Genomic DNA, 15000 nt, shown 5'->3' with positions numbered 1-15000 from the left:
TCAAGCCGAGTTGTTGGAGGAGCTGGGCACTCAGCTGGACGCCGGAAATCCAAACCCGGCTGTCTGGGAGGAGATCTGCAACATAACGGATCTCAATTTGCGCACCTCACGTGGCGCGGTGCAAAGCTGCGGCCGTACTATGGCTCTTGCCGTCGCAGGCGAGAGATCGCTATGGCTAAATCTCTCGAGCATCGGAGACAAAGAGAAGTTAGATTTTCTCGATGCTCCAATGGATGCTAGTGGGCCCTTTGGCACGGCCGTTGCAGCGATGAGACAGCGGTGCGACCTTCAGAAGAAGGAGGGTGAGGCGTTCGACATATGCCTGCCACGCAAGAGAGCACCGCGTCCTCCTGTTCCCCCGCGTCCTGTTCCTCCGGCGCAGAACAGGAGGTTTTTGAATGCATCCAGGCCCGCGAAACCCCAGAGCACGGAGCAGGCGGCTCGTCCCCCCGCTGCTTCAAACGCTAAACCGTGGGCAAAGCAGTCATTCGCGGCGACAGCCGCAAAGTCAAAGTCTGCTATCCCGTCCTACAAAAAGAGGAGGGATACCTAGGACGCAATTTCTGCATGGGAGGGACGGACAGCACCTAGGGTTCTCTGTGATGTCCCCTCCCCAGTCCGCCATATCTGTTCCCCCACCCGCGAAGAAGCGGAGGATGTGGAGTTTGGACGAGAAAATGGTTCCAAGTTGTGGTCAGGCCAGTTCAGCCTCCCCTCGACACACAAGGTTCCGTCGAGTGCAAAACACTCAACCACCAGTAGGTGGTCTGTTGGGTACAAGCACAAGTTCTCAAGTGCATTGTTACAAAGCACTTCAGGCCCTGGGTTTAAAAATAATAAAAAATTCTCTGTCGCATCCAGGCTCACTGCCGAGGGCGCAGAAAAACAAAAACAAAATAACAGCAATGAACCCAGAGATAAAGCGGTCTCTGAGCTTCACAGAGCCTGGCCGTTTTTCTCTCGGTCCACTAGATGGCGCCTTAACCCCATCTATGGATTCGGTTCAGCTGAACCCGTTGGCTCTTTGCCAAGAGGCTTGGAGACAGTGTTCTGCGCACCCGTGGGTCCTCACGACGGTAACCAAAGGTTACAGGCTTCAGTTTGCTGTAAAACCACCCCCGTTCAACGGGGTCATAGCATCTGTAGCAAATGGGGATTCAGCGCGTGTGTTGGAAGAGGAAATATCCTCCCTCTTAGAGAAAAGAGCTATAAGACGGGTTCCAGAGGGGGAAACTCAAAAAGGCTTTTACTCCCGTTATTTTCTAATTCCAAAGAAAGACGGGGGTTTGCGCCCGATAATGGACCTACGTGTTCTAAACAAACACTTGAGGAAGTACAAATTCAGGATGCTCACTGTCACAACTCTCATGCGCGCTATCCGCAGGGACGATTGGTTCACATCTATCCTGCGCACAGGAAATATCTCAGGTTTTCCTTTCGGAGCGAAGCGTACGAATTTGTTACCCTTCCATTTGGGTTTAAGTCTTGCCCCACGAGTGTTCAGCAGGTGCATAGAGACAGCGTTATCACCGTTGAGACACAAGGGGCTCAGAATATCGGCTTATCTGGACGATTATCTGATATGCGCTCACTCGCGGGAGCGGGACACAGAGATGCTCACATCTCATTTATCGAATCTGGGATTCAGAATCAACGAGGCCAAAAGCCAGCTGATTCCATCCCAGGAGATAGAATACTTGGGCTTACGAATAGACTCTGTGGCTTACCGCGCCATGCTCTCGGAAAGGAGGATCATGACGTTTTATCAGTGCCTTGCCCAGTTTCGCAAGGGAAACCTGGTATCGTTCAGGACCTGTCTCCGCCTTTTGGGCATGATGGCTTCGTCGCTATCCGTTGTCCCGCTAGGCTTGTTAAAAATGAGAGACTTCCAGCGATGGGTGGCAGCGAAGCGTTTGTGTCCTCATCGGCACCTTGCGCGCCGAGTGGGAATACACTTGGATTGCGCGATGGCTCTTCATCAGTGGAGAGATCCCTGTTTATTCCAGACAGGGGTTTCCTTGGGGAGCGTGTTGCTGAGAAAAGTAGTGACAACGGATGCATCCCTGTTGGGCTGGGGAGCTGTTTTCCAGGGCAGGTCAGTAAACGGCCGCTGGACGCCCCAGCTTCGCAAGCTTCACATAAATATGTTGGAGTTGATGGCAGTCTTTCTGGCCCTGAAACATTTTCTCCCATTCTTGGAAGGGTTTCATGTTCTGGTCAGGACAGACAACACGACGGTGGTGGCCTATATCAATCGCCAAGGGGGAACGCGTTCGTTGCAATTGCACAATCTAGCGCGCAAATTGATTGTCTGGGGCGCGGCGCACTTAAGCTCGCTGCGCGCCACGCACGTACCAGGAGTCCTGAATGTGGGGGCGGATCTGCTTTCAAGGGGAAACCCGTTGTACGGAGAATGGGTGCTTCACCCGCAGGTGATGGATCAGATCTGGGAGATGTACGGCAAGGCCGCCGTAGATCTCTTCGCCTCGCAGGCAAACACAGTGTCCGCTGTATTTCTCTCTCAGGGACGAAAATGTGCCTTTGGGTGTGGATGCGCTGGCACACCGAACGTGTTGCTATACGCCTTCCCACTGCTGAGTCTGATTTCTCCCACCCTAGAAAGAGTAAGAGAAAACGGATTATCTCTCCTTTTGATAGCGCCCCGTTGGTCGGGGAGGCTGTGGCTGGCAGAGATTGTCCAGCTCCTCCAGGGCGAGCCTTGGCCGCTCCCGCTGCGCCGGGACCTGCTGTCACAGGCGGGGGGGCAAATATTTCACCCTTACCCAGAACGAGTCAATCTTTGGGTCTGGCCCGTGAATGGTTAAATTTAAACGCACTCGGGCTTCCGCAGGAGGTTATAAACACTATCCAGAGCGCGAGAGCTCCATCAACGCGCTCACTGTACGACCTTAAATGGCGTGTGTTCGAGGAATGGTGTACGCGCAAAGGAGTTATTCCTTTTCAGTGCGCGGTGAGTGATGTGCTTTGCTTTTTACAAAATGTAATGAACAATGGGAGAGCGTTTTCTACAATTAAAGTTTACCTGGCAGCTATTTCAGCTTGTCATGTAGGCTTCGATGGAGCTTCAGTGGGACGGCACCCTCTAATATGCCGTTTTATGAAGGGAGTGAAGCGTCTGAGACCAGTATCTAAACGCCTGGTCCCGTCATGGGATTTGTCCATGGTTCCGAATGCTTTAACTCTGGCTCCATTTGAACCTCTGGAGAGTGTGGATATTAAGCTCCTATCTCTAAAAACAATTTTACTACTTGCTTTAGTCTCAGCTAAACGAGTGGGTGAATTGCATGCCTTGTCAGTTCATCGAACATGTTTGAATTTTAGTCCGGATGACAGCAAGGTTACGCTGCTGCCTAACCCGGCCTTCGTTCCCAAAGTCAGCGATTCAGCTTATAACTGCTCTGCTTTGGAGTTACGTGCCTTTTACCCCCCTCCTTTTTCTTCGGAGAACGAGCGGAAATTGCACACCTTGTGTCCTGTACGAGCATTACGCTATTATGTTGACAGGACACGATCGTTCAGGAAGAATGATCAGTTATTCGTTTCATGGGCCACTCAATGTAAGGGTAAACCGATCTCCTCACAGCGCCTTTCCCACTGGATGGTGGAGGCGATTGAATTGGCCTATACGTCTATGGGCTATAATTCCCCAGCGGGCTTAAAGGCTCATTCTACAAGAGGTATGGCTACTTCTTGGGCTTTGTTCAAGGGGATTTCGGTAGGAGATATTTGTGCAGCGGCAAGTTGGGCTTCCCCTCATACATTTATCAGATTTTACCGTCTGGATGTCACTGCGCCTTCAATGGCTCATGCAGTTCTTAATGTGGCTCATTGAAGAATTGAAAGGTTATCTTTCGTTCTTGCCGGGTCTGTTCGGCGGCTTCGGAAAGCATGCGTTTCGGGAGTTGGCTATATCATTCCCATATGTGAGATACCGAGCTATGTTTGAAAGAGAACGTTAGGTTACTTTCTCTGAGAACAGAGCGAGGTATCTCACCAAGCTTCCCTACTCGCATTACACGGGGGAAGAGCATGTTTAGAAGGCCGTTTTCGGGGATCACAGCAATATATATAGGGAGAGGGTGGGCTCCTTGTATGAGCTGTGATTGGTCCATCCTTCGGACAGACGTGGTGTAATTGGTGCTTCCATAGTCTATCACGCCTGGGGGCGTTCCCATATGTGAGATACAGAGCTATGTTTGAAAGAGAACCGGGGTTACGTAAGTAACCTAACGTTTTGTCTTTAAAGCTACACTGTGTAACTTTTTTAGTTTGTTCTTAGCTAAAAACACTTAGTTCTTTCAAAAATATATGTGCTCATCAGGGCTCTGAACCGGTTCAAAAAACGAAAACCGGAAACGAATGAAATTTTAAGAGGAACAAAAACGGAAACGAAATCAAAATCATTTTGAATCGTTCTGAACAGAACCATTAATTTGAAATGGCCATTAACCGGTTAATAACGTTATTTTATCGTTCTCTTTAATATTTTAATTTGGCAGTGACCAATCATGAATAGAGTAGCTTCAGCATGTGATGTGACGGATCAAGCGTGAGTGAAATGTCATCTGTGAATCTACTGTCAGTGTGAGCGCATTTACACGCCTCAAGTACATTTCTTTCCCCGCTGAGGTCATCAATGAAAGCGCAGGTATTGGAGGACATTCTTTTCGTACGTTTAAATTAGCAGTTCGGACTTTAAGCTCAAATAGTCTGATTTAGGCTAGTTTGTGGATTCCGTTTAAGCCTGTCCAAGTAGGCTATAGCATCTATCAAACATTTGTCCTAAAGTCTTTCAGATTGCCAATACAGGACAGCTCAATGTTTTCTATATAGATGGTTGATGCTTCGTATTAAATGGTGTTATATTGCATTAAATGATCAAGCTTTATTAGCCGACTGAATTTGATTATGGGATGCAGTGTTGCGCAGTGTTTGCTTTGAAATTAGCAGTTGACGGTGCATTAAAAGAGCAATGGTTATCCAGTTTATTTATTCTTTATTCATGCTATTTTTAAAACAAGTCGTGTTGAAAAAATGTTATGTACAAAGAATGTTCTCACTCTTCTGAAAAGAATTAGGCATAAGAGCCACTTTAGATTGTCTAACGCTCCATTAAAACAGGTCAATATTTGTCCCGCTGTTTATGCCTTTTAATTAAAGGGTTAGTTCACCAAAAAATGAAAATTCTGTCATTAATGACTGAGCCTCATGTGGTTGGACACCCGTCAGACCTCCGTTCATCTTCAGACACAAATGAAGATATTTTAGTGTAAATCTGATGCTCTGAAAGGCCTCCATTGGCTCAACTTTACACTCTCAAGACCCTTAAAAGACACTAAAGATGTCGCTACAAAGTCCATCTCACTACAGTGGTTCTACAATAACTTTATGAATCGGCGAGAATAGTTTTTGTGCACAAAAAAAACCCTAAATAACGACTTATAGTATAATAGTAATATAGTGATGACGATTTCAAAACACGGCCTCATGAAGCTTTGAAGCGTTATGAATCAGTGAGTCGATTCAGCAGTTTGAAGCATTATGAATCAGTGAGTCGATTCAGCAGTTTGAAGCGTTATGAATCAGTGAGTCGATTCAGCAGTTTGAAGCATTATGAATCAGTGAGTCGATTCAGCAGTTTGAAGCGTTATGAATCAGTGAGTCGATTCAGCAGTTTGAAGCATTATGAATCAGTGAGTCGATTCAGCAGTTTGAAGCGTTATGAATCAGTGAGTCGATTCAGCTGTTTGAAGCGTGATTCGACTCACTGATTCATAACGCTTCAAAGCTTCATGATAGGTTAACTAATAGATTTTAGCCTAATAAATGTTATTATTAATTTATAATTTAGCTAGGCTATATTAATCATACATAATAAATAATCCTGTCATATAAAGTTTATGACATTTAAAAAATATTTAGATAAAAATAGGACAAATAATTACATGATAATATAGTCGTAATTTGAGTAAATTCATAAAAAAGTAAAAAAAAATTGAAATTCAAAAAAGTGATTAGTGGTTCAGAATGACGGCTTAAAGGGACAGTTCACCCAAAAATGAAGATTCTTTCATTTACTCTCCCTCAAGTTGTTCCAAACATGTATCATTTCTTTGTGTTGAACACAGGAAGATTCATTCCTATTGTGGAAGTCAATGATGCCCCAGAGCATCCTGGGTACAAACTTTCTTCAAAATATCTTCTTTTGTGTTGAGCAGAAGAAAGAAACTCACACAGGTTTGAACATCATGAGGGCGAGTAAATGATGACAGAATGCTTTAGTTTGGGTGAACTATCCCTTTAAAGGTGAACTATGTAGGATTTTTGCAGTAAAATATCCAGAAACCACTAGGCCAGTGTTATATATTTTGTTCAGTTGAGTACTTAGAATATCCCAAATGTTTTCAACTATTTGTAAATCGTGAGAAAATTGCTATTTTAACCAAGGAACCGGGGCGTGTGAGGGAGTCGCTTGTCGATTGCGTCATATCTGCGTCACCCTCGGTCTCCGGTTTTATTCAGTGAAACACTTTACTCTCACTGCAGTGTGAACAAGCGTCATAGCAGCCGCCGAGCGAACGTCATAACTTCCTTTTCAACACACTCAGATATATCTAATACGATAAACAGAGTTGCGTTACCTCAGACTCGTGACTGGAAAAGAGGAAGTAGCGCCGGCAACCGTGTCATAATAAAAGTCCCGCCAGCGACTATGCCATAATAACAGTCCCGCTCTTCAATCGCTCCTGCGGCCTTGCTCAGCTCCACAACACTCGGTCCTGCTCTACTTCAGACTACAGTAATGTTAATAATCGCATCCATGAACATGATTTCTGCCCGAGTCCTATCCTGACTCTTTTCCACCGGCTGTGAGGTGAAGACCACATGTCCCGAGATTCTGCGCTCAAACGTGCCGTCATCAAACTACGCCTTTGTTTTGAACAGGCGACCTCTAGTGGACGGAAAAGTTACATAGTGTAGCTTTAAAGTGCACCAAATAGGCTACTAAAGAGTCCTTTAGAAATAAATAAAATAATCAAATGTAAAATTTAGGGCTGTCAAAAGATTAATCGCATCCAAAATAAAAGTTTGTGTTTACTTAATATATGTGTGTGTACTCTGTTAATTATTATTTATATATAAATACACACACATTCATGTATATATTTAAGAAATATTTGCATGTATATACTGTATATACATTTATATAATCTATATAAATATAAATGTTTTATATATAAAAATATTTTTTTCTTAAATATATACGTGCTTGTGTGTGTATTTATATAGAAATAATAATTAACAGAGTACACACACATATTATGTAAACAAACTTTTATTTTGGATGCGATTAATTGCGATTAATCTTTTGACAGCCCTAATAAAATAATATAAAATGTTCTGTTCACATACTTGATCTCATGTTTTCTTACATGGTTTATTATTGATCTGTCAAGTTGTCAATGTTGAAATGATCATTTCATGACGTATTCTTTGTTTCTGTCCTTTATGCAGTTGTTTTGGGGGGGGGGCAACAGATATTTGGCTATAATCGTTGTAAAAATGCAGAAGTAACAGTGGCTTTCAGTAGCGATGGCTATAGATCCGCAGTCTTTACTCTTGAGGAATGAACAGCTTCTGCTCCATCATCTGCACTAAAATGTTCTGGGTCTGATTCGGCTCAAACTGGTTTTGTTTCTAATACTGACCAAAGCACAGATTACCAGTAAAGCGACTCCAGAAGCTTCTAAGGCGTCCCCAGAACATTTCAGAAAATAAAAAGACGATAAAGTCGACCAACGGTTTCATTTCTAAATGTTTCTCTGCTTTTTTGCAGTTTACTTTCCAGAATTGTGTGTGTTTGCTTTGTATCTTAAGTGTGTTTTTCTCACTATAGTCCTTTATCTCGCTCTCTGGGGTCGTAAAGCAGTTTTCTTAACACGCTGCTTGCGTACATTTATTGTGAAAGTTGCTTATACGAATATTTGTTCAGCTTTGACGTCTCTCGCGGACAGTGCTGAGCAACAAACTCTTCGCCGCTCTTCTCTAATATTGAAATCTTCTCTTGAAAGATTCTCGTTTTAGCCTCTAATTCACGACTGGTTTGCTCTATCCTCTGTGTTTCTGTGAGGAATCTGATAGTTATTTTGGTCTATACGGTTTTAAATATGTATATGTTTCTTACACAAATACATCACTTTGCTTCAGAAGGCCTAACCCCTCTGAGCCGTGTGGAGCAGTTATATGATGGATAGATGCACTTTTAATCATTTTTAATTGAAAAGGTTCTTCTCCAGGTTTATACATCCAACATTAATAGCCAATTTAAGTTTGGAAACGATATGTTGTATTTATAATGTCACACTATTTATCTAACAGTAGGGCTGCAACTAACGATTATTTTAATAATCGATTAATCTGTCGATTATTTTTCGATTAATCGGATAAAAAAGCATTCATTTCCAATCCTTTATTCAAAAACAGAACTGACCGTGCAAATTCACAGCGCAAAAAATCTTCAGAAAGTGCACAGGTTGCTACAATAAATCTTTTTTTTTTATAAAGAAAAATACTAATCATAAAACTGAACAGGATGTTAGAACTTGTTCTCTACACACACACACACACAGTGAACCGGAGTGAACCGATTGATATTTTTTTCCGTTTTTAAGCCCTGGTGCTCATTAATGTATATTTACTTCTTTCAAGTAATAAAGTATTCTGGTAAGTTTATAATATGCCATTGTATTAATGTTGCTCCTCCATCTTGAAAGTACATTAGCCAAAGAGGGACATACCCGTAAATTTAAGCTTTGCCTTTGGCGTTTTAACACTCGATGGCACCGTGTCGAATGTGGACGAGGTCGAACTGGAAGCCATGTTAATCTTGGACTAAATCGGCCACCGTAGGAGTTAAAACGAAATCGGAATTGAGAAGAACAGAAACTAATATTCACTGGATGGTAGGGGTGTAACGGTACACAAAACTGACGGTTCGGTACGTACCTCGGTTTTGAAGTCACGGTTCGGTACGGATTCGGTACAGCAGTTTTACAAAATTGCTTTTTATTCATTTTTATTCAACAGTGGTTTAATGAAAAAAATGGTGTCTGTCCTTAAATGAATTCAGTTATAACTAAAAGTTTCTTAAAGATAATGCTGTAAACTATATAGGGAGCCCTTACTTGCATATTGCTATTAAAGATTAACAACAGAGCCCAAACTATTAGCCTAAATTCAGTCGCTATTTATTTTTAGATATAATAATCAACACTCGCTTCACATAAGGCAGTTTTTGCATTAACTTCTAAATCTAATTATTATTATTTTTTCTCCAATTCATTGTTGAAATATAATCATTTAGTGGCTGTAATTTTCATGACAGGTTTATTTAAACATACATTAAACAAGACATCACTAACAGGCTAAGTAGTTGGCTATATAATGAATATAGGCTAATAAAATGAATATATAGGCTAATATAGTGCATGTATTCAGTGAAAGAGTTAATCTCTCTAGCGAACTCACAGCTGTGGACACTGAATGACTTCTGAGGTAAACGAATTCTACACGACATTGTTTACAAGCTGTTTTATTGTCTTTCCGCGGTTGAAACACAGATGGAGCGATTACACAACATATGACACGTTTCAGTAAGTTGTAATGTATCCTCAACATACCTTAAAGGGGGGGGGGGGGGACACTCAGTTTCAGTCAGTCTCATGTCAATCTTGAGTACCTATAGAGTAGCATTGCATCCTGCATTTCTCCGAAAAGTCTTTATTATAATTATAAAATGCGCTGTTCCGAGTCTTTCCGAAAAAAGCCGTGCGGCTGGGGGCGTATCGTGTGGGCGGAGCTAAAGAATGTCGAGCGCGCGCCGCTGTTACTGTGTTGAGTGCGTCTGAGAGCTGCGTCATCCCTAAAAGCGGGAAAAAACTTTATTCAACATAAAAAATGGCTTTTAATCAGATACAGCCATACATCTATGATCCGGAATCAGACCCAGAGGCTGAAGTTGAACAGGAGCAGCAGCAAAAACGACTAGAGCAGGACGTCGACTATGTGGTATAAGTTACACTAACTATATAATATGCTTAGCGGCTTGTGTTATTTAGAACACCATGTCAAGCGCGAGTGGTACAATGTGTGTGTGTGTGTGTGTGTTTACGCGTGGTTTGTGTAGACATGATTTGTAGTAAGCGGACTGGTTTTGCGCGTCAGGCTAGTGTTTACATAGAAAGACATGGAATAGTAGCGCATTTGAATGAAGAAGCGCTTATTTAGTTCAACATATTTCCCCACTCTTTGTGTATTGTTGTTTGGAGTGCTTTTACAATACACAAACATACACATATAGTGGCCAGCTAAACAAATGTACACACACTATGCATCGCATGCTCATTGATCAATACGTGATCATGTTTGGGCTACTTGATGGGCATAGGCAAAAACAGACATTTGAAGCAGTCAAACCTGCGGTTCCAACGTTGGGACCTTTATCGTTGGGACCGCTCCATCCTTCAGTATTAGGCGATCTGAAAATCCGGCGTCGAACTGGGCCTTGTTTATAAAACAATCGGCACCGAAATGCAGGGAACAGACATAAATATTTGCGCAACTCAGTTGTTGATCCGGAAAAGCAAATTCCATCTGTACGAGCCAGCGCTCTGATGGGCGTAGCCTATTGCTTTCACGCTCTCTCTCTTTCTCGCGCGCGCTCTTCCGGTAGAATTGTCCGTACGGCCCATACAAGGAAATTCCGCCCTGTTGACGTCAAGCGGACCCATGATCGAAAAAAACTTTCCGAAACTTATGACTAACAGGAAGTACTAATTTTGGCAAAGAAATACTCCCATCAAACGTCCACCTTAGCTTATGAAACGGTGTCCATGTTTAGCATGGGAATCCAAGTCTTTAACAGTGCCAAAAGATCAGTATGCATGAAACAGCATTTCACCCCCCCTTTAAGATATTAATTTATGTTTATTCTTTAGAAGAGATGATCGCGTTCACTCAAGCGCGCCGCGCGCTGCCGCTTGAAGTTGAACTGATACGCGTCTATCAGTCACGTCACATTATAGAGCGTTAAAACGGCATTTATCGTTTGAATTTCGTGATAAAATGGACTGAATACTCAATATGTTCATATGGGGACTCGGATTGAAGTGTGTTCCGCGTTTTAAACAAGCCGACTGTTAACTGTTAAAGATTGCATTCAGAACCGTTCGGTACACGCGCGCACCGAACCGAAAGCCCTGGACCGAAACGGTTCAATGCGAATACGTGTACCGTTACACCCCCACTGGATGATCATATATCAGTTCACCACTAGATGGGGGAAAATATCACACAGTGTAGCTTTAACATGCCACGTTTCTTTCTCCTAAATGTCCTCCGTGTTTTTAGCTTTAACAATAGCAGGCGAAGCCACTGTTCCTTTCACTGCTCATCATCATCATCATATTTTGTCTTTAATAGCACGTGTTTCTTTCTCCTAAATGTCGTCCGTGTTTCTCCCCATGTCCAGTGAGGTGATGACGGGCTCCTATAATAACTTCTTCCGGATGTTTGATCGGGACGGGCAGCGGGACGCCACCCTGGAGGCCTCATGGGAGAGCGGGTCTCCTGGATGCCCGCTGAAGACCTGGCGCGTGTGCGCGGGCAGCCGGCGCAAGAGGAACGAGATCGGCGTCGACTGCCTGGACTTCAGCAGGAAGATCCTCTACACCTCCTGGCACCCGCAGGAGAACATCGTTGCCTTGGCGACAGTCAATAACCTTTACATATTCCAGGAGAAACTCAATAAGGAATTTCAATCGGCTTCGTCCCCATTCCTCGCTCCAGGAGTCCGGCGGGATACATGCTAATCTAGCCTCTCATAGTCTTAATATTAACCACTGTAGTACACCACCTTTGGATTATTCTATTACGTTAATGAAACACTGTAGGCCGGAGGAAGGGATTTTTTTAGTTCTATTACTGTATTTGGTTTTTTTTTTATTTTGCACATTGTTGATCTGTCCGTTTTAGCTTTAATCAGAAACCCCATGCACTGCTGGGTTACTTTTCCACATCACAAAGACACGACCAAACTCCAGCAACCCACAGAGTCCGCTTTAAACGAACACGCCACGCACTGTTAGCATAGCTTAGCATAGATCATTGAATCTGATTAGACCGTTAGCATCTCGCTCAAAAATGACCAAAGAGTTTCCATATTTCTCCTCTTTAAAACTCGACTCTTCTGTAGTTCATCGTGTGCTGAGACCGACGGGAAATGAGAAGTTGTGATGTTCTAGGCCGATATGGCAGGAACTATATTCTCATTCCTGCGTAATGATCAAGAGCTGTGAGCCGCCCCATGAGTGAGATTACACAGCAGCTGATAGGCTGACCTCAGTCACATGACCAGCGGGACGACCGGCTCACACAGAGAGTGTCTTGTAACTTGGAGACATGTTGCCATGGGCGATGATGCACTGCTCTGAAGATTGTGGGATGGCTTTAGCCGTGCTGTGGTAACACACGCCATTCCTGGAGATCAGCCGACCTTTGGTTCTTTCTTAACTCTGCCACTACACAAACTTAACTCTGCAACTACACAAACTTAACTCTGCAACTACACAAACTCAACTACACAAACTTAACTCTGCGACTACACAAACTTAACTCTGCGACTACACAAACTTAACTCTGCAACTACACAAACTTAACTCTGCAACTACACAAACTTAACTACACAAACTTAACTCTGCGACTACACAAACTTAACTCTGCAACTACACAAACTTAACTCTGCAACTACACAAACTTAACTCTGCAACTACACAAACTTAACTCTGCAACTACACAAACTTAACTACACAAACTTAACTCTGCGACTACACAAACTTAACTCTGCGACTACACAAACTTAACTCTGCAACTACACAAACTTAACTCTGCAACTACACAAACTTAACTACACAAACTTAACTCTGCGACTACACAAACTTAACTCTGCAACTACACAAACTTAACTCTGCAACTACACAAACTTAACTCTGCAACTACACAAACTTAACTCTGCAACTACACAAACTTAACTCTGCGACTACACAAACTTAACTCTGCAACTACACAAACTTAACTCTGCAACTACACAAACTTAACTCTGCAACTACACAAACTTAACTCTGCAACTACACAAACTTAACTCTGCGACTACACAAACTTAACTCTGCGACTACACAAACTTAACTCTGCGACTACACAAACTTAACTCTGCAACTACACAAACTTAACTACACAAACTTAACTCTGCGACTACACAAACTTAACTCTGCGACTACACAAACTTAACTCTGCAACTACACAAACTTAACTACACAAACTTAACTCTGCGACTACACAAACTTAACTCTGCAACTACACAAACTTAACTCTGCAACTACACAAACTTAACTCTGCAACTACACAAACTTAACTCTGCAACTACACAAACTTAACTACACAAACTTAACTCTGCGACTACACAAACTTAACTCTGCAACTACACAAACTTAACTACACAAACTTAACTCTGCGACTACACAAACTTAACTCTGCAACTACACAAACTTAACTCTGCAACTACACAAACTTAACTCTGCAACTACACAAACTTAACTCTGCAACTACACAAACTTAACTCTGCAACTACACAAACTTAACTCTGCAACTACACAAACTTAACTCTGCGACTACACAAACTTAACTCTGCGACTACACAAACTTAACTACACGACTACACAAACTTAACTACACAAACTTAACTCTGCGACTACACAAACTTAACTCTGCGACTACACAAACTTAACTCTGCAACTACACAAACTTAACTCTGCAACTACACAAACTTAACTCTGCAACTAACTCTGCAACTACACAAATTTAACTCTGCAACTACACACGACTACACAAACTTAACTCTGCAACTACACAAACTTAACTCTGCAACTACACAAACTTAACTCTGCAACTACACAAACTTACTACACAAACTTAACTCTGCAACTACACACAACTACACAAACTTAACTCTACAACTACACAAACTTAACTCTGCAACTACACAAACTTAACTCTGCAACTACACAAACTTAACTCTGCAACTACACAAACTTAACTCTGCAACTAACTCTGCAACTACACAAATTTAACTCTGCAACTACACACGACTACACAAACTTAACTCTGCAACTACACAAACTTAACTCTGCAACTACACAAACTTAACTCTGCAACTACACAAACTTACTACACAAACTTAACTCTGCAACTACACACAACTACACAAACTTAACTCTACAACTACACAAACTTAACTCTGCAACTACACAAACTTAACTCTGCAACTACACAAACTTAACTCTGCAACTACACAAACTTAACTCTGCAACTAACTCTGCAACTACACAAATTTAACTCTGCAACTACACACGACTACACAAACTTAACTCTGCAACTACACAAACTTAACTCTGCAACTACACAAACTTAACTCTGCAACTACACAAACTTACTACACAAACTTAACTCTGCAACTACACACAACTACACAAACTTAACTCTACAACTACACAAACTTAACTCTGCAACTACACAAACTTAACTCTGCAACTACACAAACTTAACTCTGCAACTACACTTTCCCGTCGGTCTCAGCACACGATGAACTACAGAAGAGTCGAGTTTTAAAGAGGAGAAATATGGAAACTCTTTGGTCATTTCTGAGCGAGATGCTAACGGTCTAATCAGATTCAATGATCTATGCTAAGCTATGCTAACAGTGCTAGACTTAACTCTGCAACTACACACAACTACACAAACTTAACTCTGCGACTACACAAACTTAACTCTGCAACTACACAAACTTAACTCTGCAACTAACTCTGCAACTACACAAACTTAACTCTGCAACTACACACGACTACACAAACTTAACTCTGCAACTAA

The 15000-nt window shown here is 42.4% G+C and overlaps 1 protein-coding gene across 3 annotated transcripts in view; it reads left to right on the top strand.

Annotated features, from left to right (window-relative positions):
* ppp2r2aa (protein phosphatase 2, regulatory subunit B, alpha a) overlaps positions 1 to 15000 on the top strand; it is a gene marked incomplete at its 5' end in the record, with an annotated part of 49106 nt that overhangs the window by 33220 nt on the left and 886 nt on the right. The window contains one exon of one of the 3 annotated variants that reach the window (XR_013817362.1): positions 11552 to 12152. Coding sequence is in view for 2 of the 3 variants with exons in the window: in XM_079827839.1 (XP_079683965.1) it covers positions 11552 to 11891 (340 nt within the window). Of the gene's footprint in view, positions 1 to 11551; positions 13300 to 15000 lie in introns of those variants that run through there. The other 2 variants (XM_079827839.1, XM_079827838.1) reach the window with 2 other exon arrangements.

The sequence above is a fragment of the Gobio gobio genome (genome assembly GCF_949357685.1).
Source record: "Gobio gobio genome assembly, chromosome: 10".
Classification (NCBI taxonomy): Eukaryota; Metazoa; Chordata; class Actinopteri; order Cypriniformes; family Gobionidae; genus Gobio; species Gobio gobio.
This window is presented reverse-complemented; position numbering and strand designations above follow the sequence as displayed.